The following is a 23490-nucleotide window of genomic DNA, read 5'->3' on the forward strand; positions in this document are numbered from 1 at the left end:
GAGAACTGAATAAGCATGACTGAGGGACAATCACGTTTCAAGATATTTACTAACAGGTGAGTCAGTGAGGTGGAGATGTATGAGATGATGTTCCCAGGAGCAGGCTGTCACAGCAGTAGCAGTCAGACTCATCTCAAGGGAAAGAGAAGAGACCAGAGACAGATGAGCCAAGATTTGTATCATTAAAATATAAATATTAGAGCTTGTCATAAGTTCTTATCTCAAGTGCATTGAAGTCAATGGAAAGACTCCTATTGACTTCAGTTCACTGATGTGGAACAAGACTTTATTTGTGGAATGATCTGTAATATAGAATTGTAATTGATTATTTTAAAGTCTTTCTGCATAGGAAGCATGATGCATTATACATACCATCCACCATGGAGTCCACTGATTTTATTTTTTTAAAGTAGGAATTGTGCATGGGAAAAGTGTTTATTGTTTAATGTTTTATTGGTGTTAGACTACAGAGACCTCAGTTATTCATAGAAAAATGTGGGTTTCACCTATTTGAATCTTCCCTGTAAACATGCCTCAAAAAATGCTGTTTACATTCCCGATTAAGTCTCAAAAGAGCCCTACAGAATGCAACATTTAAACAGCAGCTAAAGCCAATCCAATTACCACTGAATGACAGTTTCAAGGATTTTTTTTAGCTCAATCAGATACATAGTTTAATACTTCTTAGGCCTCAAAATGTATGGCTGCGCCATCCAGAATATTACCTCTATGAATGGCAGGTCAGAGGTTCAAATAAGTGAACTGAAAAGACCATTGCTCACTTATTTTGCTGTGGAAATGAATAGCTAGCAAAGTACTAAGTGTAATATTTATTTTTCAAAATCACTAAAAACCCCCATATTTATGGAGATGCAGATTTACATAACAGAGAAAGCAACTTTTGAAAATGTACAGTCCATTTCATATTATTGCACTCACTTTTTTATAATATACAAGGCATTTTAAAGGGGTTTCAATAAAAGAAGTAATATTTATATAAATAAAAGTGTCAATATACAATATCATACAAGAAGTGTATCATCTTAACAGAACACACAAAAACTAACTAGATTGGAATTCCAATGTCTCACGTGATCTACTCTAACCTCATCAATATTTTCACGTATACAGTTACATACCCTAAATGCACAAGCAGCTAACATTCCAACACCTGGCTGTGGATGATTGACCCAGCTTTTTGGGAAAAAAAAAAGCAATTGTAGAATGTTATTAGGACTAATTATGAATGAGAGCTGATTGGAAATGTCAGTCACACAAAAATTCTTAATACTTTATTACCCTCAAAAGGGTTTTATTAGGATTGGGATGAAAGTAACCAGCCAAACTGTCTCCTCCCAACTTTAGGCTTAACCCTTTAGTCCTTAACACAGATACAATTCCCAGAGAAACCAATGAGAGGTTTTCATACATAAGGACCGCAAGATATTGTATGCCCAGTATCATACTAGAGCCCAATCCCCCCAATATTCAGTATGCACATCCTTCTGAGCTGCTCCAGCCCTGGAAGGCAGATCTGTGACAGGACAGCTTATCCAGAAGGAAGTTTGCCCTGCTCTGAAAGCCATTCCCTCCACTCCAGGTCCATGTTGAAGAACTGCAGACCTGTTTGGGGCCAGGGACAAATTAATATCCATATACATCTTGACTGGTAACATACTTATCTTTCTACCTGCAACTGTGTGGCCCTAAAGAGATACAAAAGCCTTGGAATGCTTAGGGAACTGAGTGATGATCCCTAATATGAAAAAGGACCATCTTGGGCACTGGCCTCCAATCAGTGAAGCTAAGAATGAAAATCAGAAGTTATCTGCTGGGGTCTGGGGAACTTTCTACATAATTCCTCACAAATCAGTGATCAGCTGAAAGATGCTGCGTTGCTTCCTTGATCATTGTTCAGGACAGAAAAGGATTATATCTTTGAGTCCTATGACCCCATTATTTTATCTTACAGCTAAAGAGAGAGAGACTCGTCACAACTGATTCTGTCCTCACACCAGCTTTCACACTGGTGTAAAACCCTTGACTTCCAATAAGTTACTCTGCATTAACACTGGTAGAAGTGAGACCAGAATCCATCATAGAAAATGTAAGGTTGTTGGCACCTTAAGATTCTTTCCTAGCTCACTGATGCATAGGATAGGAAGGAGGCTTTGTGGCTGTGCCAGCTAAGGTGCTCAAGGAACCTCCATACCTCATTTTGGCTTTTTCAGGATCCTAGAAAAGTAACAGTTTACAGTGTAATAAAGAATCATTCCTAGTAAATTTCAAAAGAGTACTGTAGAGTCATCTGTTCCTAGAGAACAGTAATAGGTACCTGTTGTAAGATCTGCTTAGCCTGATCTATTAGTTAGATTTCTTTTCATACCTACTAATTTCACATTTCCAATCCATATACTCTCCCTCTACATTAAGTGCACAGCAGGATTTCATTTGCACCATGTGTTGTAGAACTCTTACTTTACCTCTACAAGGTGAAGATTGAATACAAATGACCACATTCTCCACTCTTTCCTTTTCGAAAGCAGATTCCTAGAACATGGACTTTTAAATTGATGAGGAATGTTACCTCAACACAATTGCTGAAAAATTCTATTGTAATAATTTGAACCCCAGTAGAATCAATAGAGATCTTCTGTTTCCTATCACAAAACATAGCTTTAGCAAGAAGAATGATCACATGGCTTAATGTGTCAGGGTTAAAAAGTAATTATACATCAAACAAAAGAATATCATTAGTAGAACTGTATCATAATATTCAGAACATGTTAATAAACCATAGCACTTAAATGTTAAATCCATCATTCCTTTAAATTACATTTCATATTTTATCACACACACAAAAACCCACCTAGTTTTGATGTTGACATTTGCCCAACATATATTTCCAAGTATGTGTAAAATAAAAGGGAGTATTTGATAATGGAAAAATGAGAGCTTTATAAATCACTCTCAGACAGTGAGTAGTACCTGCAAATAAGTGTCTGAAAATTATATTCTTTACTATATAGCGTTTTCAAGATACCCCTCAAATTCAGTAAGCTTAATATACAAAATGAAAAGCTTTTTCTTTGAGTTCACACTTAAATAAGGGATCTGTATGCGTCTTGGTTCAAAATTGAGTAAAGTTCTAATGCTGCACTGGAAAAAAATACCATTTTTCAAAACACAATTGTGGTTTACCATTTTAAAATAGCAAAGTGTCAATCCTGTACTCTGTGTGTGTGTGTATATATATATATATGTGTGTGTGTGTGTGTGTATTCACTATACTGCATTAAACTCTACATGCATATTTATGTATCTACTACATGTACTGTTTGTCTAACTTTTTCAGATTTTGATCATTCCTGAAAAAGGCATCACAGTTTGTCATATTTTCTCCCTGTTTTCAGCATAAATTTAAGCTAAGCTTTTCCTCCCAACATGGGGCCTGATACCACAGTGAGGTCCATGTGGCTGGAATCCTGCACCCACATTGAGCCTCACTAAAGCTGACAGAGTTGCATTCAAAGCTCATTGTAGGATCAGTGACAAAGCGAATCCCATTCTGCAGCCACTCCATATGCAGATCTTCCACTAGCTTCATTGGAAATTCTGTGAGTGGAGCACCTGAAGGCTGCAGTCCCGCATTCATCTTTTCAGTACCCAGATGTTGTTGGCATCTCTCCCTAGATAGACACGCTAATGTTCACGTAACTTGAAAAAAATACCCATATATATATTTTTATATCTAGACAGAGAAGTTGTGTAACTTTTCTGTACACCTGATCTCTGGATGCCACAAGGAACTCTATGCATTTCCACACATCACAAGTTGTATTCTAGCTGGAAACACAACCAAAAGAAAATGTTTCATTCAGTAAAGACTATTGACTATAAAAATAATTTGAATAAATACATCTGAATATGGTATAAACTAGAGATTGGTTCCAGCTACAACATTTGGGTCCTGTCCAGACCTTTTCAACACCACATTTCCAGCAAATGCTCATTATAAATATTGGGGCTATTTGCAGGCTGCTGAGCTGGCTCCAGGTTTGGATTTGGAATGCCTCTATTGGTCAGGGCTGTTTCTATGGTTTTGGGCCCATGACAATTTGAGGACACTGGACTAAACAACTTGTTCTCACTGTTAGGGATGATGGTTCCTTTTTGCTTTGTCACTTGTGTGTTATTCAGTCATCTCAAACTTAAGCAAATAAATTGTTCTAACCTCTCATACCATATTCGTTCTTCCCCTCAAACAGCGTACGATAAATAATACACAGGAAAACAACTGTTATAGATACATGCTTTGAATATTGGTGAAAAATCCAGAATAAGTATAGGTGACATTCAATTGTTTCTGCAATATGGTTTTTCAGCTAATGAGTTATGATCTATGCAGATAAAGCCAATTCCATAATTCAGAATCCTCATCAACCAGTCCATTACCCCCTCAACCCAAGACATATTTACAATACGCACGCTGCATGTGAAAATAAATATTTAAGAAGAAAAGTAACAAGAGTGGCCAGTTCAAATTTAACTGGACAAAATCTAGATATTTAGACCCAAATGTTCAAACTTGAGTTTTTAAACTTAGGCAACTGTAATCCTCTTTTAGGCACTCAAATGAAAGTGGGTGGATTTTCAGAGGTGCCTCACCCCCACTGAAGATAATGGGAACTGTGAGTGCTCAGCATCTTTGAAATCAGCCCACTTTTATTCAGGTGTCTAACTTTAGGAACCGAAGTTTGAAAGTTCAGACTGCAATTTTTACACTCCAGTCTTAATTATACCCATAAGTTATACCAAAACTGCTACCGTCCTTCCAATCCTCTGCAGACAGTCATCCAACATTTGCAACAGATTTTCTTTTCCTAAACGAAGGTCTGCACGCAGATTTCTAATGTATGAATATGGTGTTATATTCAGATTTAATGATAAGTCATTGAGAGCTGATTTAACAGTGTTGTGTGTTCAGTTCATAGTTTTCTAGATGATTCTGAGCTTCATGATAAAATGTTTGTGGTTTAGATTTACAAAGCTGTGGAAAATTATACTTCTTTTTGTCATGCCTCTTTAGCAAAACTGCACTTAGAAGAATAAAGTGAGATTGTTCCAGACATTCTCCTTTTATAACAAATACAGACTGGACCCCAAGTCAGTATGTTGAAGTCAAGTTATAGCTAAGTAATACAGTCAAAATACCCATCCTCATTAACAGGATAGCAACGAATGAGTTATGCTCCCAATTTCCAAACCCTAAAAATATTGGGAACAGGCAAAACATTTCAAATAGAATCTGCTAACAGGTTTTGAAGTTCCATTAAAATACCACCTGACACAAAAGTCCTCTTACTGTTTGGCTTCTTACATTCTGGGAAAGTAAAGTTTATAAAAACTCTGCATGACACAAATATGTTCCTTGTTTGCATATCCCAGTGCTTTTTCTCTGATGCTTTTAGCAAGCCGCTAGAGAGCATTAAGTCACTTCTACACAGCTTCAAAAACGTAAGGACAGCTGGTAGTCTGTTCTGAAAGGACTACTTCTAATGAACATGTTGCCTTAAACAAGCGTAGCTAGAAATAGTGCTTCTGTCATACTGAAGTTCTAGGCTTTCTGATCAGCAACTGAACTGGCCCCTCTGGGACAGATTTAATGATGTTCCAGGCATCATAGTGCATGAGACCAATCAGTGATTTTCCACTAATGGCAACAATTTCATCTCCAGCTTCTATTTTTCCAGCTTGCTCTGCAGCGCCACCTATGAGCAAATAAGTTACAGTCAATATAAAAACAAAGGGATCGCTTTTCACTGTGGCAAATGGGAAATAAATGATTCTTCTAACAATGCCAATTGTATTATTAATCCCTGAGACTCAGCACTAACAATTTATTCCAACATAGTGCACACAGTAATAGTGAAGTATCAACATAGCTGAGATAATGTTAAATTCTGGTTGTTTGAGATGTCGTGTAAAACGAAGCTTCTGCTAAGATTAACTAAGCAATACGGGGGCATCAAAACTGCTGTATATTGGCTCTAATATTTTGTAAGAAAATCTGTTGAATTAAATAAATGTGCATGTTCACGTGGACAAAAATAGTTATTTCCACAGAAAATGTAACAGGCCATTTTTTGCCCAGTGTGAACCTCAATGGAATTTTAGCATTTTATTCTCCAGAGGATAAAACAACAGACTCTAAAATCGTTAGTGACAGTGAGGGGGCAAACCAAGGACAACAAGCTTTAGGATACAGATAGAGGCAAACTTCCTGTCCAGTTAGAAACCATACATTAGTGATCAAAGTGTATTTTCTCTTCTATGATAATGTAGCTGTATCATCATGTTAGGGCTGCCCAGAGTGAGGAGCAAGTGGGGCAATTTGCCCCAGGCTCTGCAGCGGCCCCCATGAGAATATAGCATTCTATAGTATTGCAACTTTTTTTTATGGAAGGGGCCCCTGAAACTGCTTTGCCCCAGGCCCCCTGAATCCTCTGGGCAGCCCTGCATCATGTATCAAGAAACACCAGTAGGCGTTGTAATTAATGACATAAATAGGAATGTTCCAAATAAACACACAATGATGGCATTATACAAAATGAAAAGTGACCCTCCCCCACAAAATAAATGTTTACATATTAAATGCTAAAAAATGAAACTGATTTGTGGCTAGGCCATATAGATTTCATTTTGACTCTTTTCCCTTATAAGAGAATAGGAACATGGGGCCTGATCCTGCAAGATGCTGAGCACCCTTGGATCCCACCAAGTCAATGGGAGCTAAAGAGGCTTAGCTCCTTGTAGGAGGCACTCAGCTTTTCACATGATCACATCCATAAGAGCCAGGACTAACCTATATGAAAAGTACAGGGAAGTACTGGGCATTGGTTTCTGTTCTGCATGCAACACATGCAAAGTTTAACCATCTGTCTGGTTGGCAGAGCATCCAAGAATGGCAGTTTTCCAATGCACATGCACCGTGTATTGTACTCTTGGAAGAAGGCTTATCACTGTGCCAGAGCACCTGAGGCAGAAAATTAACACCATATTGTAGATAAAGAACTTCAGAGGAAAGCTCAACAAAAACAAAAAAAGAAAAGGAGTTAAAAAGTCAGAGCAGGAGTAGTAGTATTTGGGAAGAACACAGAACCATGGTTTCACTGCGCTGTCCTTCACCGTAAGTGTCAGCTGTGCTTTTCACAGGAATGGGAGACAACAGATGAAATGCTAGCTTCTTATAGAATGCTGCTGTATTGCTAGATGAAATGACATTGCTGGCTGCAGCTCAACATTTACAGTAAAGGGTAAGCCTAGCACATAATCACAGCACACTAACTCAATCTTTCCACACTAATCCTACAAACACTTGTTAGCAGGTGTGGTACTTACTACCATGATCCGTGTTTTTAAGAGTAGGCCGTTAGTTATTAGGAGGTATAGAATGCATCAGAAAATAACTCAGCTCCATAATTATCCAATTCAACCAAGTCGGAACAATGTATAGTAGAAGAAAATGGGATTACAGCCACGTAAATATATTTTCCAAATACCTTTAAATATTCTTTTTACAAGCAAAGGTCTGTCTCCAGAAATGGAAGCTCTTCCACCATCAAGGCTGAACCCCAAGCCAGCAGAGGTTTTCCAGAGTTCAACAGAAATGACATCACTCATATCTACATTTGGACCTGCAACAGAATACACACAGCATTTTTTACTGACCTACAATTCTTACTTCTTTGCTGTGGTGTGAAAATGATCCACAATTTAATTTCTACTAAAACTGCTACATGTTTTCAGTCAGTTTTTTTTTTAAGGGCCATGCATATTATGCCGTTGCACAACCCACAGTGGCAGGGCCGGCTTTAGGAAGTGCAGGGCCCAATTCAAACACTTTCAGCGGGGCCCTGGCAGGGATGACTTAAAAACAAAGAAGTGTAAAAAAAAAGCCTTCCATTTCTTCCATGTATTATTTACTTTCCATAACTATATAAATAATAAAATTATATATTATGTACATTGCATCATATATGCTGTTGATTGGTTATTAATGACACTCATTTCACATGTGTAGGTCCACGCCACTCCCTGGGGGTGTGCACATGTGTGGGTCCCCACTGCTTCCTGCCCCCCTCATTGAAGCAGGTGTGCAGGTTACTGGCCTGGGAACTGCAGGGCAGCAGTGGACATGGGGCTGGTTCGAGGCAGGGCAGAGGCTGACTGGAAGTAGGGTCTGGCTGCAGGCAGGGCAAAGGGTGTGGGGCTGGCTGGAGTTAGGGGAGTGTGGCTTCAGGCAGGGCCACAGGGGGGTGCAGCAGGGGTTGGCAGGGCTGGAGACAGGAGTATGGGATTGGCTGGCTTCAGGTAGGGCGGTGCAGCAGGGGTTGGCTGGAGACAGGGCAGGGCGGGCAGTGCAGGGCTGGTGTGGGCAGGGGTGTGTGGCAGGGGTTGGCTGGAGACAGGGCAGGGGGGTTGGTAGGGGCTGGCTGTGGGCAGGGGGTGCAGAGCTGGCTGCAGGCAGCAGGAAGCAGGGGGTGCAGCAGAGGCAGCTGGAGCCCCAGCCCTTTAAATAGCCCCAAGCCCCCCGCTATCCCAGGGCTCTGGGGGCTATTTAAAGGGCCCGGGGCTCCCCTGCTTCTACCCCGCCCAGGACCTTTTAAATAGCCACGGGAGCCCTGGGGAATGCATGGGGGCGGAGAGGCTCTGGCGGTTATTTAAAGGACCGGGGTGGCAGAGGCAGCTGGAGCCCTGGCCCTTTAAATAGCCCCAGAGCCCCCTGCTACCCTAGGGCTCTGGGAGCTATTTAAAGGGCCCGGAGCTCCAGCCGGGGCCGTGGGGCTTGTCGCGCTCCGGCCAGAGCTCCAGCCGGGGCCGCGGGACTTGTCGCGCTCCGGCCGGAGCTCCAGCTGAGAGAGCGGGGCTGTGGGGCAGCCGCGCTCCTGCTGGCGCTTTGGTCAGGGGAGCGGGGCCATGGAAGACCCCGGAGCAGACTGCAGCCGGGGTAAGTAAAAAAAAATTTAAAAGGCGCCTAAAGCGCGGGGCCCTCTTAGGCGCGGGGCCCGATTCCCAGGAATCGGGCAAATCGGCCTAAAGCCGGCCCTGCACAGTGGCCTGTGCAGGTCAGTTTTTGCAACATGCAATTACCCATTAGGGGTGGAGTAATTCAGATTTCTCATGTTCAACAAAGATGTGCCTAGACATTTTTGTGGGTGACATTAAGGAGGCCTGATGAACATTTGCCCAACGGGATTTAGTAAAAATTAATTTTAAAAAATTGAAGTGTTTAAAAAAAAAATCACAAGAACAATGAGCTGCAAAACTTTATAGTCTTCAATTTGATACTACTTATTTAGGTCTTGGATGATGGGTTTCTAAAAAGCAAGTCTGTCCAAACATTAATTTGATCAAAACCTATTCACTTTCTTTTTTTTTTTTTTTTAAAGGAGGGTTTTTTAATATACTGACTTGTGTGAATTTATGCTCCTGCTCTCTAATCAATGGATATGTCAGATCTCTACCGGTGTGTATATGCTGTCCTCTAGCAGCTGGACCACAGAAGTTATAAACCATAATATTGTTACACCTAATAGAAATTATGCCATAGCTCATGTAGAAATGGCTCCATGAATTTGGAACAAAGGAGTAGATGTGATATATCTTGATTTTAGTAAGGCTTCTGTCATAGTCACACGACATTCTTAAAAGCAAACTAGGGAAGTGTGTTCATTCTAGATTAAATTACTATAAGATGAGTTCATAACTGGTCAAAAAGCCATACTCAAATAGGTTATCAGTGGACCAGTGGCAAACTGGTAGGGTGTATCTAGTGGGGACCCACCATATTTTCATTAATAACTTAGATAACAGAATGAAGAGCATGCTTTTAAAATTTGCAGATGACAGCAAACTGGTAGGGGTTGCTAGCACTTTAGAGGACAGGATTAAGAACTCAAAATGATCTTGACAAATTGGAGAATTGGTCTGATTTCAACAAGATGAAATTCAATAAAAGACAAATGCAAAGTACTACACTTAGGAAGATAAAAATCAATGTACAACTACAAAATGGGGGAACAACAGGTGAGGCAATGGTATTGCTGAAAAGGATCAGGGGTTAGTAGCAGATCACAAACTTAATGTAGGTCAAAAATGTGATGTAGTTATTAAAAAGGCTAATATTGTTCTGGGGAATATTAACACAAGAGTCTCGTATGCGATACACTGGAGATAACTGTCTCACTCTGCATGGCACTGGGAGGCCTCAGCTGGAGTATTCTGTCCAATTCTGGATACTGCATTTTAGGTAAGATGTGATTACCCTGGCAAGAGTTCAGAGAGCAACAAAAATAATAAAAGGTTTAGAAAATCTGACCTATGAGGAAATGTTAAAAAACCGGTCATGTTTAGTCTTGAGAAAAGAGTAATGGGCTTAATCTGCAGGAATGGAGATTTAGATCAGATATTGGGAAACGCCTTTGAACTACAAGGTTAGTTCATCTCTGGAATACGCTTCCAATGGTGGTTGTGGAATCGCCATCACTGGAGGTTTTTAGAACAGGTTGCACAAACACCTGTCAGGGTAGTCTGGGTTTACTTGGTCTTGCCTCAGCTCAGGGGGCTGGACTTGATGATTTTTCAAGCACACCCTTCCAGCCCTACAGTTCTATGATTTATGTTCTATTCCCTGCCCCAGTGACTGTCAAATTTATACAGCCATGGAATTATCATAATTTAGTGCAAACTGTTGAATTTCAAAACTGTACCTTAGGCATCTGAAATTGAGCTCTGCCAAATGGGAAGGTGCTTATGTAAATACATGGGCTAGCGTGCGTTTGTCCTGGGGGAATTCTGCACTACTGTGCAATGCAGAACTTATGCAGAACTCTGGATTTCCCCCACAGGATTGGGGCTGCAGAGTTGCTGGCCACCAGTAGGGGCCATTGGACTCTGCAGAGCCCAGCTCGCAGTGATTTGAGGGCCCAGCCCAGTAGGGATAGAGGCTGCACAGTCTGGCTGCCAGCCTGATCCTCATCCTCCCAGAGACAGGAGAGGGCCTGGGAGAATTTTTTCTGTGCGCAGAATTTTTTGGCACAGAATTCTCCCAGGAGTAACAGCTGCACTCCACAGGGTGGACCCTAAGTGAGATCATGTTGCTCTCTAGTAGCTGCAGCCCACAGAGGCTATGCACCCTTCAGCTCAAGTGGCAGGAACACTTTTGGAGCAGAAAGTCAGGGGGGTCCATCTACAGTGATGTCCATTAAGTCTATGTGGCCATTAAATAGTTATAGAAAGGCCATTCTAATCAAGATGACATATGCATCCTGATATATGTGGTCTCCAGAGACACCTCTACATGAAAATGAGGATACCAATAGGCTGCATATTAAACTTTAATGGGCTGCATTTAATCTGCAGCATACACTTTGACCACCCCAATTTGGTAATAAATATTTTGGTAATAAATTATATCTGGGATAAATTTGCATGGTTCCATTGAAAACAATGGAGTTACACCAATTCACAGAACTGAGGATCACATCCATTTATTTATAAAGTGATTCCTCTCTGTTTTACAGCTGTTTGGATGCTCTACCATGATTCAGGATAAAAAACACTAGAAAGGCAAGAAAAATACCAATATAGAAAAAAACAGCTTCAGCTAAAGCCTAGTGCTGATAATTTCAAAAGTGAGTCACTAACTTTTCTGTGCCTCCATTTCTTTGTGCCCAGCTTGAACTGAGCACCTGGAGTACTAGTGGCAGATCACTCTGGAGGGATTCTGCATTATTAGATCTCTTGGTGATGACAGTTATTCATCACCACTAATTGATTCCTCTTCTCCAGGGTGGGTATCAATGGAACCACTGAAGTGCAGCCCCAGAAACACAAGCAATATTCCTGAAGCCACAGAACATGGTCAGAAAATATCAGCTGACCAGAATGGTAAAGTGTCTTAGCTCTAAAACCAGGAGATCCATTCAGCACATCTCAAGATAATCTCAGCTCCAAAGCAAGGCCAAGTGGTCATTCGGAACCTATTCATGAGGCCACTGATATCCACTGGGACCAGGAGCTATTAAACTGTCACTATTCCCCAGTCTCATCTTTGGAACAGATTGGGATTTGGTTAGACCTCTCTGTTTTCTGTAATATCAAAATACCTTTCTTGTATATTTTCATAAAAACATCATAAAAATTAAATTCTGCCATTTTATAGATCAGTTCCACAGTCCCTGTGAATAATAAACTGTAGTTCTAGGTTTGGTTTCTTTGTTTTTGCACTCGCTATTGTTATTTTAAACGCCTTCAAACACACAATCCCCAACTTCATCCTGGATTGGATGAGTATGTGTAAACCAAGAATAGTTTTTCTTTTGCCAGAAGGTTATGAAATAATCATTTTAATTATAAACAGGAGTCCTGTTAGACCTGATGCAAGCCATACTGAAATCAATGGAAAATCAGTGATAAACATCAACGGAAGCTGATTTGGGCCCTAAATGTTCATCTAAGTGTCTACTTATTTATGATGGCTTCTAAAAATTGCATTTGGGTTCCAAAGAGTACAAATAAAAGTTAAAATTAATTTTGTTTGCTTTCTCTGATCACCTAAGAAACGGACACTTATAATCTGAAGCATATGGACATTTTCCCCTTGGTCTGCTCTGCAGTGACTCCCTTCCAACTATTCTTGGACTAAGATCATACCTGTTCCTATTTCCATCGTAACATCCTTTCCAGGCACAAAGTGTTTTCTGCTGGTAGCTGATATTTCAAGTCTGGACGAAATCTTCTCTCTGTCTTTCTTTTTCTCAATGACAATGACTGCATATTTGTGCAGTCTTGCCTGATGCAGAGCATTCAGAACGTCTCCATGGACGGAACCCGCCAGAGACATGCCATTAATTGACAGAATGAGATCTCCACAATGGATAGTCCCTTCTTGAGATGCCACACCCTTTGAAAACACCCTGTGGACCTAAAAGAAAGATTATTACTTAATACTCTGATAGTATCATGAATATGCATAGCGCTGCACACATCAGATACAGGTGAAGGCTCTGCCCCCAAAAGCTTATAATCTAAGGGTTTGATAGTCTAAACACCATTAGGCATAATGTTTACTCTTAGGTCTTGTCTTCACTGTGGGCTAAATCGGTGCTGCTGCAATTGATTCAGTGGCGTCAATTTAGTGGGTCCGGTGAAGACATGATAAGTTGATAGAAGAACACTCTCCAATTGACTTTAGTACTCCACCTCAGAGAGAGGCTGAAGCTACGTCGACAGGTAAGCATCTCCCGCTGACGTAGCGCGGTGTAGGCACTGCGGTAAGTTGATGTAGACTACGTTGATGTAAGTTACATTACTTGAGTTGTGTAACTTACATCTACTTACTCTGCAGTGTAGACAAGGCCTCAGTGAGAATATATCAGTAAAGACAGAGAAATATTAATGCCATTGTTAAAGGGACTGGTGAGACCTCATCTGGAATACTGTGTACAATTCTCGTCACCCATGTTTAGGGTCCTACCAAATTCACAGTCCATTTTGGTCAGTTTCACAGTCATAGGAGTTTAAAAATAGTAAATTTCAGTTGTGGGATGGTCACAAGATTATCGTGGGGGGGGGGTACTGCAACCCTTACTTCTGCGCTGCTGCTGGCGGCAGCACACTTCAGAGCTGGGCATCTGGAGAGCAGTGGCTGCTGGCTGGGAGCCCAGCTCTGAAGGCAGACATGGTATGGTATATTGCCACCCTTATTTCTGCGCTGCCACCTGCAGAGTTGGGCCCTCAGTCAGCAGCCTCCACTCTCTGGCCACCCAGCTCTGAAGGCAGCAGTGCAGAAGAAAGGCTGGCATGGTATGATACTGCCACCCTTACTTCTGTGCTGGCAGCATGCTGCCTTCAGTGCTGGGTGCCGGCCAACAGCTGCAGCTCTCCAGCTGCCCAGTCTTAAGGCAGTACAGAAGTAAGGGTGGCAATACGATGAGCCCCGTAAAATAACCTTGTGACCCCCTGCAACTCCCTTTTGGGTCAGGACCCCCAATTTGAGAAATGCTGGTCTCCCCCGTGAAATCTGTTTGGTATAGGGTAAAAGCACACAAAAGACTCGATTTCACAGAAGGAGACCAGATTTCACAGTCTGTGATGCGTTTTTTCATGGCCGCGAATTTGGTAGGGCCCTACCCGTGTTCAAGAAAGAGGAATTGAAATGGGAATAAGTTCAGAGCAGAACTATTAGGATGATCTGGGGAACAGTAGGCCTATTTTATAAGAGGATACTAGCAAAACGAAAGCTGACAGAGGATCTGACTACTCTCTCTAAGTACATCAGGGGATAAACACTGAGATGAAAAGAGCTATTAAAGCTCAAGGACAATGATGGTACAAGAATAAATCATATAAACTGGCCATGAATAAATTTAGGATGGAAACTAGAAGAAGGTTTCTAACCATCAAAGAAGCCTTCCAATTGGAGTGGTGGGGCCAAGCAACCCAACTAATTTTAAGATAGAGTTTGATAAATTTATGAATGGGACTGTAAGACAGGGCTCCTTACTATAGGAGAGGACTGGACTTGATGACCCAGGGAGTCTCGTTCAGTCCTATGAGGTGTCCCACGCACTATGCCAGGTTAAAGTGTCTGCAGGATTGGGCACAAAGAACTAGTTAAGCACTTAGTCGATGGGCACTAAGAAGTAGCTGCAGAGGTAACTGTGTATTTTACAGTGGCTGTTACATGGTCACCTGCACAGCTTCAAGTGCCTATTTTTGATGATTTGGCTGTTCCAATTATGTATTCACCATCACAGATGTAACAGTCTTTTTGGTTGTGTAAACCATTTTTTTCTTGTAAATATGGAAAATTCTAGGAGGGCAGTTCAAGTGGGGACAATCCGGAGTAACTCCTTGGGCTCCAGTAGACTGGCTCAGGATTTGTGCCGGTGTAACTGACAGAAGAAAATGGCCCGAAAGCAGCAACTCTGGATTTTTAAAGACTTGTTTACAAGATACCGCGTTGCTGCTAGAGCACTGTTATATGCTTCCTTTCACAAAGGTTCATGCTGCGAATTTGTGAGTACAATTCTATATGCTTATCTCAAGGTACTTCACAGACTCTCTGGCACTTATCGGGGGAGTGCAAGTCTTCTGGGCATCCCCCAGAGAGGACCCAATGCCTTGCTGCACCTCACCCCAACACAGTCCCTAGGGGAAGGCCCTGCTAAAAAGCCCTAGGTTTCAGAGGCAGCGTAAGGAGGCACTCCCAGTGAGGAGCTAACTAACTGCAGCTCTGTTTAGGCTCAATATCTTGAAAGAAGGGTTTAACTCTCAGAGGGGAGAGACATAAGGAGGCACTGCTGACCAGAAGCCAAGGCAGGAAGCTCTGGGAAAATGCAGGAGCTACCTTGCGTACGTAAGGCTGCAAGGCAGGGGTGCAGCTGGAGACATTGCTGTATCAGTGTCAATTTGGATTAAAACGGAACCCCCTAATAATGCCCTACCTGGCAGAGGTGTTTGTGTGCTTAAAAGTGGATTCTCGGGTGAATTTTTCTCTTGTTATTTCCCCCCTGATCCTAATATGTGCCCTACAAACAGTCTCATCATCCTGGCAGAGCCTAATCCTGCTCCCACTCAAATCACTCAGAGTTTTACTACTGACTTCAATAAGAATGGAACAGGCCTCAAAAGAAGTACCATTCCAGTGGGTGTCACTGTGCCCCCCTCCTCCACTCAGCATCTAACAGGTTCATCCTCATAAGTGTGGAATCTAAAACTTTCCCACCTCAGAGGGCTTGCTGCAGGGCACATGGGTTCTCCTGTTTTTCTCCATATTACTGGTTCTACTTTTTGATAGTGTTTCAGTTGTTTGGTATCACTTTTTTATTCCTTGGTATCACTTAATGGCACTTACAATGTCCTGGGTTTAAAAGTACCTTATAAATAATAATTATAAAATTAGTTTTCACTTGTCACCAAAAGAACTTTGTGAAGCAAAATCCAGAATGTTTGTCTCAGTCTGAAATAGCTGCCCTTAGGTTTACAAAAACATTCCATAACTGGACATTTAATGACTAAAGTTCAAAGGCTGGAAACTGAAATCTCCTTACAAAAGGTTACATTTACCTTGAGCATGTGGGATTTTTTTTATATCCCTTGGGACTTTGATTCAGTTGATCCCATAGATTAATAATCCAGGCACATATTAATCTAAGAAACACTTTTAAATCTAATTTGAAAATGTAATTGTCATCCATCTTCAGTAATAAAAATATTGCATCAACTTATTTTTCACCCAGGCACTTCCCTCTCTGATTTCATGATGGCATGCAGCAGCCTCTCTAAGTCCCTGGTCTATGACTCAAGACTGCCTTGCAGTGACACTTGCTAGATGAACATTTGATCTAATTTCAAGCTTGCTTTGCAGTCAACTTTGCTGAAAAAGACTTGCAGTCTTCACTTACTATGATAGATTTCTGCTCCAGATCTATCCCTCCAGCGACACTAAATCCCAGGCCAGCACCTTCTTCTTTATTCAAGACCACAAAGTAAGCATCTTCTTTGCTCTAACAATAGAACAGAAGGGGTGGGGGGGAGCCAAAGATCAAGACAAAACACCCACACAAGGTAAAGAGTCCCAGCACGCTCGCACTACTGCAACTTGAGTTTACAGTTTCAAAAAGCTAATGTCATTCTTGTGAAAGGAGTCAGATTGAAGTCCTGTGGTTACTCACACAGTGGGTACTGCATGAGCAGCAGTGCACGCTCTCCCTCAGTAACGGGGGCTCTTCCATCAACCAGACAGAGCGCTGATTGCTGGAAGTTGAAGCCAGATACATTCAGACTAGAAAAAAGGCACACATCTTTAACAGTAAGGGCAATTAACCACTGGAACAACTTAAGCAGGGTTGTGGTGGGTTGTTCATCACTGGGAATATTTAAATCAAGATTGGATGTTTTTCCTAAAAGACATGCTCTAGTTCAAACAGGAATTAATTCAGGGAAGTCCTGTGATCTGTGTTATACAGGGAGTCATAGTCATAGAGTTTAAGGCCCAAGGGGACCACTAGGTCATTCAGTCTGACCCCTTGTATAGCCTAGGCCACCAACACCACCCCACACCCACACACTAAACCCAACAACCAAAATTAGACCAGAGTTTTACAGCCCATAGGAGACTAGACTGTTTTATACCACAGGCAAAGAATAGGAGGGCCACGCAATGTGCAGTGCCCAAGGCCCACGCAATGGCAAGGAAATCATTAAGCAGACTTGTTGCTGCCTCAGAGCCCTGACCCACCCCTTCCAATGTTCCCTTTCCAGCTGTGGCCATCCCTGATGCGTCAAAGGAAGCAGACTAAAAGAACCCCCAGAAAAAATGGAGCGAGGAATCCCTTCCTGACCCCTGCAGCTGGTTGACTGAAATCTTGAAGGTCAGACTAGATGATCTCAGGGGGCTTCTTCTGGCCTTATAATCTATGAATCTAAAATACCACCATGGCACCCTAGTTCTACCCTGAATGGATCCTCTATAGCAATAGTTCTGTTTCTGTACCTGTTCATCTCTTGGACTTCTACCTGTACGTCTACCTGGACGCCTACACTGTAACCCCTGCATGTGATTGCAGCTTGATCTGACATACCTGAGCTAGCTTTAATCTCGCTAGCTCAGGTCCTGGAATAGCGAAGCCATGGAAGCATGAATTTAAGCCTGGCTTATCCCCAGGTGTTATTACCCAGGGTGCCAAACGGGTTTGTCCAGCCTACACTGACATTCACACTGCTGTGTCGTCACTGCTCTGGGATCCAAGTGAGCTAGATTAAAGCTAGCTCAGGTACGTTGCTTTGACATGCAATCATATCCCGTGATTAAAGTCTAAGTATACACTAGGACTGCCAACAGGAATTGTTCATGAGACCAACTGGTTTCACATAAATCTAGTTACCAGTCATCAGCTGGTGACAACTGTCAGCCATTCCTGACCTGGGCTGAATTCAAGCCAGTGACCAATAGATAAAAGGTACCCCTACTGCCAAACTCATGAGCCGTCCAGTCTATCACAGTTTCATGCAATACGCTAAGGATGTACTATATTTACCTTTCAGTACCAACCACCAAGGGAGCTAGTGAACAAGGGAGTTTGAAAGGGAGATCTCCATGCTGAACAAGGTGTGAATGGGTTTGCTTGGCTTTTTGGCTGTTTGTTTTTCTCTTTCAGGTTATTGAAAGTTAAAGTGTCAATTGGGATTGTGTGTTTAGGGACTGTTTGAGCCTTTGTTCCCTTGATCAGATTCAATCGGCCCTTGATCATCTTTGATCACACTTGCAAGCGAAAAATTCCATTTTCTACATTATGACATGGGATGTGCAAAAGCAAGACTGGAATTCCACCTACCAAAAGGATCATTCCGCTGCATATCCCAGCAAAGAGTGGAGAGAACTCTTCAGCGATCTGAACACTTTGGGCTGAATTCAGCCTCACTATAAACAAGCAGCACTCCAGTGAAGACCATGGAGTGGCACCTGCTTACATCAGGGCTAAATATGGCTTGTAAAACTGATTTATATGAAATGGTGGGCCACTGCCAGAGCACAGAGTTTGCAATGCTGGATGAGACCATTTGTCTATCAAGTTGGGTGTCTTGCATTCATCAGTTATTAGGGTGAAAGGAATACGGTTATGAACAGTCTGTTTAGACATTCCAGTATAAATAAGACAATAGTCTGGTGGCAGTAACAAGATATCAACTGGGCCTGCTGCAAATCATCAGGCGCTGACACTGTAAAGCAGCATCTGGCCTTGGATCACTTCCAGCTCTTAGCATTTCCAGGAACTGCCAATGCTTAAATTAATGGCATCTCATTAGAATCGAGGCCCTGACACAGTTTAATCTATTTACCATTAAATGACATATTTAGTTCACTGGACTGAAAACTTGTTTAACTCAGAGGGTTGTCTCTTAAGTTAAAGCCCCAATCTTAAAGGCATAGGGGAAGCAAACACTATTAAGGGTTGCACTATAAATATAATGGGCCTGATTCTTGGCCACACTATGGATGTTCTGCGGCAATTCAGTGGGATTTGGAGGATTACCCTTGCGTGAAGGGCATCCCTGGGGAGTGCTGGGCCAGTCTGAGAGCTGGGCAAGGTGGGTTGTGGAGAGGCCGAGGCAGACTGCTAAGGTGTTGCAGGACTAGGGAAGGGGAAGCAGCAAATTCCTGGGGGAGGCAGGGTTGCAGCAAGTTAGAGATTTCATCTGCAGTGATGCATCAGGTCATTGAGGGAGGAATTCACTGGGGGTGAGAGAGGAAGGAAAACATCTCCCGTGATGGTCTAGATAATACTTAGTCCTGCCTTGAGTGCAGGGGACTGGACTAGATGACCTCTTGAGGTTCCTTCCAGTTCTATGATGCCTCTGAGCTGGAAAGATCTGTGCACAAAGCTGTTATCCTCACCCCTCACTGACCATCCAGTGTAGGGGTGTTCCCCAGAAGAAAATGGATGTGACCAAACATCCCACGGCCCGGTAACCACTGGCTGCCAGAAAAGCCCTATGGGGCTGTGACCAGCTGGTTTAAGTCAGACCAGCCTTCTGTTACACTGGATGAGAAAAGAGAAGATTACAACAATTATAAATGAGTTCAACACTAAAATCCGTGAGGGCCCTCAGCACAGTGTGCTAAATGGAGGGGACTGCATGGTAATATTATCCAGCTATCCTGTGTACACAGTAAGTACATGGCTGCACGTTAACCCCTACTTCTACTTCATATTCTGTCGTGCAGCTCTGCCTGGGATGCACCTACCGTTTCCCCCACCTGCTATTCTGATGTCACCTGCACACTCAAATCTCAGCTCTTCCTGGTTTCCTAGGACTAAACGTCCCAGTCCAGGCACATACACAATCTGAACATTATCTCATGTTCTAAATGACAGACATTTTCTTTCTACCCATCTGCCAAATTCTCTCCTCACCAAAAGCAGCTCTGTGGTGGGGTGGGGTGGGGGAGGGCAAACCTTTTGGGCCAAGGGCCACATCTGGGTGGGGAAATTGTATGCAGCGCCGGGGCAGGGGGTTGGGGTGCAGAGGGTATGCAGTGTGCAGGAAGGGGCTCAGGGCAAGGGATTGGGGCAGATAAGGGGTGCGGGGTGTATGAGGGGGCTCAGGGAAGGGGGTTGGGGTGCAGCATGCAGGAGGGGGTTCAGGGCAGGGGTGCAGGAGGGTGCAGGGTGTATGAGGGGGCTCAGGGGAGGGAGTTGGAGTGTAGGTGGGGTACAGCAGGGGGCTGAAGGCAGGGAGTGGGGTGCACTGGGGTTCAGGGTGCAGCCGGGGGCTCAAGGCAGGAGGTGGGGTGCACTGGGGTTCAGGGTGCAGCAGGGAGCTCAAGGCAGGAGGTGGGGTGCACTGGGGTTCAGGGTGCAGCAGGGAGCTCAAGGCAGGAGGTGGGGTGCACTGGGGTTCAGGGTGCAGCAGGGAGCTCAAGGCAGGGTGTTGGGGTGCAGGAAGGGTATGAGGTACAGGCAGGGAGTTGGGGGAGGTGCACGAGGGGTTTGGGCTCCAGGGTGGCAGTGTGGTGCACTGGGGCCAGGGCAGGCTCCCTGCTTGCCTGCCCTGTCCCCGGCCCCACGCCGCTTCAGGAAGCGCTGCAGTCCCTGGGGGTGGGGGAGCAGGGTGGAGAGCTCCACGTGCACTGCCCTTGCCATGCCTCCAGGTACCTCCCCCAAGGCTCCCATTGGCCGTGGTTCCCTGTTCCCAGCCAATGGGAGCTGCAGAGGGTGGTGCCTGGAGGCAAGGGCAACACATGGAGCCCTCTGTCCTCCCACCCGGGGACTGCAGGGACATGGTGCTGGCCGCTTCTGAGAACAGCATGGGGCCCATGGTGCCGCATGGGGCCCATGGTGCCACAGGGGGCAATCCTGCAGGCCAGATCCAAATCACTGATGGGCCGGATCCAGCCCGTGGGCCGTAGTTTGCCTACCCCTGCTCTGCGGGCTATGGGAGGCTGCCTGCTGACATCCTTGCTTTGCACAGCTACCCTCCATAAGGATATGGCATACTGTAATACCTTCCCTCTGATCATCCAATTGTGCTTTACAGGCATCCATTAATTTAAGCTCACAACCTCCCAGTGTGGCCAGTAACTATTACTAGCCCTATATTACAAATGAGGAAACTGAGGCACAAAGCGTGCGGATTCCTGATCCTGTGAGGTGCTGCACATCCTCATCTTCCCAAAGTCTCTATCTCAACAGACTAGGCACTAATTGATTTGCCCAAAGTCACAGAGGAAATCAGTGGCACAGCAGGAAGGAACTGAGGTCTCTGATCTCAGTTCTATCCCTTAACCACAAAGCTATCCTTTTAAAACCTAGCACTGGTTTAATAAATAATAATAAACTCTGACCTGCACAACAATAATGTTTCAATGTTTCCTTTTTTCTTGATTTTCCTAATATTTGTTCAGAGATTCAAAGCCCCCAAGGGAGCCCTGTGATCATTCAAGTCTGACGTCCTGCATACCACGGGCCAGAGAACTTCCCTGTAATAATTCCTTTTGAACTACGGTACTTCTCTTTAAAAAAAATCCAAACAATTTCAAAATTGCCAGTGATGGAGAATCCACCATAACTCTTGGTAAATTGTTTGAATAGTTAATTACCCTCTTTGTTTTTGAATGCTAGCAGGAAATTCAGCACTGCACAGACACAAAGGAAGAGACAATCTCTGCCCAGAGGAGCTTACAGTCTGAATCAGACAAAGACACCCACATCATATTTCAGCGCTTGTATAATTTTGAAGAACTACCCCATTGTAGACTTCAATCCAGTATGTGACTAAAGTTTTCCAGCCTACGTGCCATAGTGGCCTTAAGTGTGGCTATGAGAAACTATGCAGACATAGAGTGCCTTCCAAAAAGCATTCAGTTTTATAAATATTTGAGTTCTCTGATTTTAAAAACAGGCATGAATAAATAATCTCTCTAAGATTCCATGTAAAATACTGGAAAGTGCATTTAAATTATTTTTGGTCACGAATAAAATCCAGTTCTAGTATTTCTGGAAAAGCTGCCAAACCCACCTGGGCTCACACAGCTCTGGGGTCTCACAAGTTTTAACTAGGCTGCCCTGGGAAAGAGATAAAACCAAGTCACTCTGGGAAGTCCTGGTTCTCCCCATCCCATCTCATATTTGAAACAGTGACCATCGCAAATAAAATTCAGAAACTTTCCAAATCTACCTCACCAGCCAGTGATATGCCCCAGATGTCACTTACACTCACAATTCCTCCAGTAAAAACAACAAGGAGTCCTTGTGGCATCTTCGAGACTAACAAGTTTATCGGGGCATAAGCTTTTGCAGGCTAAAACACACTTCATCAGATGCATGGAATGGAAAATACAGAGACAGGTATAAATACGCAGTATATGAAAAGATGAGAGTTGCCTTACCAAGCGAGAGGGAGGGTCAGTGCTAACGAGCCAATTCAAGTAAGATGGAAGTGGCCTATTCTCAAATGTTGACAAGAAGGGGTGAATACCAAGGGAGAAAAAAAATCACTTTTGTAGTGCTAATGAGGACAATGTAATCAAGGTGTCCCATTTCAAACAGTTGAACAAGAACACACACACACACAGGCTAAATTGGCAACAATTTCACTTGGGAGGCCTTTTGGTACCTGGCCACAAGAAGGTTGCCTTAGTACAGTGCCTGGCCTCCGTGGACCAGAGGGGTAAGAGAGAGAAGCCAGGAGCCACCTGCAATTTTAGGTGTCCCAAGCAGCCATGATTCATGTTGCTGCCAAGCTGACAGTGCACATTTAAACTAAGATTATTCTGTTTTCATTGCCTTTAATAGTAATAATAAATAGGAAGCTTATAGGAATAGTGAGGATTGGCATTTCATATTTGGCTGAGAACTTGGTTTGAGCCAGATGGTTGGTTAACGGTGTTAAAGATGGCCTGCAGCTACTTGTTAGCTCAAAGACTTTCTAAGCTCTGGTAGTGCCTGACATGGAGACATGCTCCACTAACAGATTTGCAGAATAGACCATTTCACTGTGGATCACAATTGCTTTCACATTAGAGGAGTATGCTAGTAATACCCTTCATCAAAATAACTTTTAAAAAGCCTTTCAAATCAACCACATGAGTTTATGGCAGACATTCTAAGCTACAAAATTAGGGGCAAGCAGTGGTGCCATCAATGGTGATAGGTTATCACAGAGAATGGGACTACTGGATGTATTCTAAAACTGTCTGGAATGGATCTTAACCTGTATTCAAAAAGAACTTACTTACATAGATAACTAAAATGTGGCTAGTGATTTTAAGTTTTTATCTTCCATTTCTTACCTTTGCTTGTTCTTTGACTTCTTGGAGCACAGTGATGATATCACATTTTGCCTTTACTGATGTCAAAAGAGATTGCAATTTCTGCTGGTCCAGAGTTGAGACTAATAGCTGTGCCAAGCTAAAAATAA

At 43.1% G+C, this 23490-nt stretch overlaps 1 protein-coding gene across 5 annotated transcripts in view; it reads right to left on the reverse strand.

Annotated features, from left to right (window-relative positions):
* Positions 1–525: 525 nt before the first annotated feature.
* The window catches only part of PDZD2 (PDZ domain containing 2), a 319956-nt gene continuing 296991 nt past the window's right edge, over positions 526–23490 (reverse strand). For all 5 annotated transcript variants that reach the window (XM_050944620.1, XM_050944622.1, XM_050944623.1 and 2 more), the window contains 5 exons: positions 23363–23480; positions 16473–16574; positions 12718–12988; positions 7563–7697; positions 526–5771 (listed from right to left, as the gene is read on the reverse strand). In XM_050944620.1, the coding sequence (XP_050800577.1) occupies positions 5605–5771; positions 7563–7697; positions 12718–12988; positions 16473–16574; positions 23363–23480 (793 nt within the window). In that variant the 3' untranslated portion in view covers positions 526–5604. The remainder of the gene's footprint in view (positions 5772–7562; positions 7698–12717; positions 12989–16472; positions 16575–23362; positions 23481–23490) is intronic.

The sequence above is a fragment of the Gopherus flavomarginatus genome, chromosome 3 (assembly GCF_025201925.1).
Source record: "Gopherus flavomarginatus isolate rGopFla2 chromosome 3, rGopFla2.mat.asm, whole genome shotgun sequence".
Lineage (NCBI taxonomy): Eukaryota > Metazoa > Chordata > Testudines > Testudinidae > Gopherus > Gopherus flavomarginatus.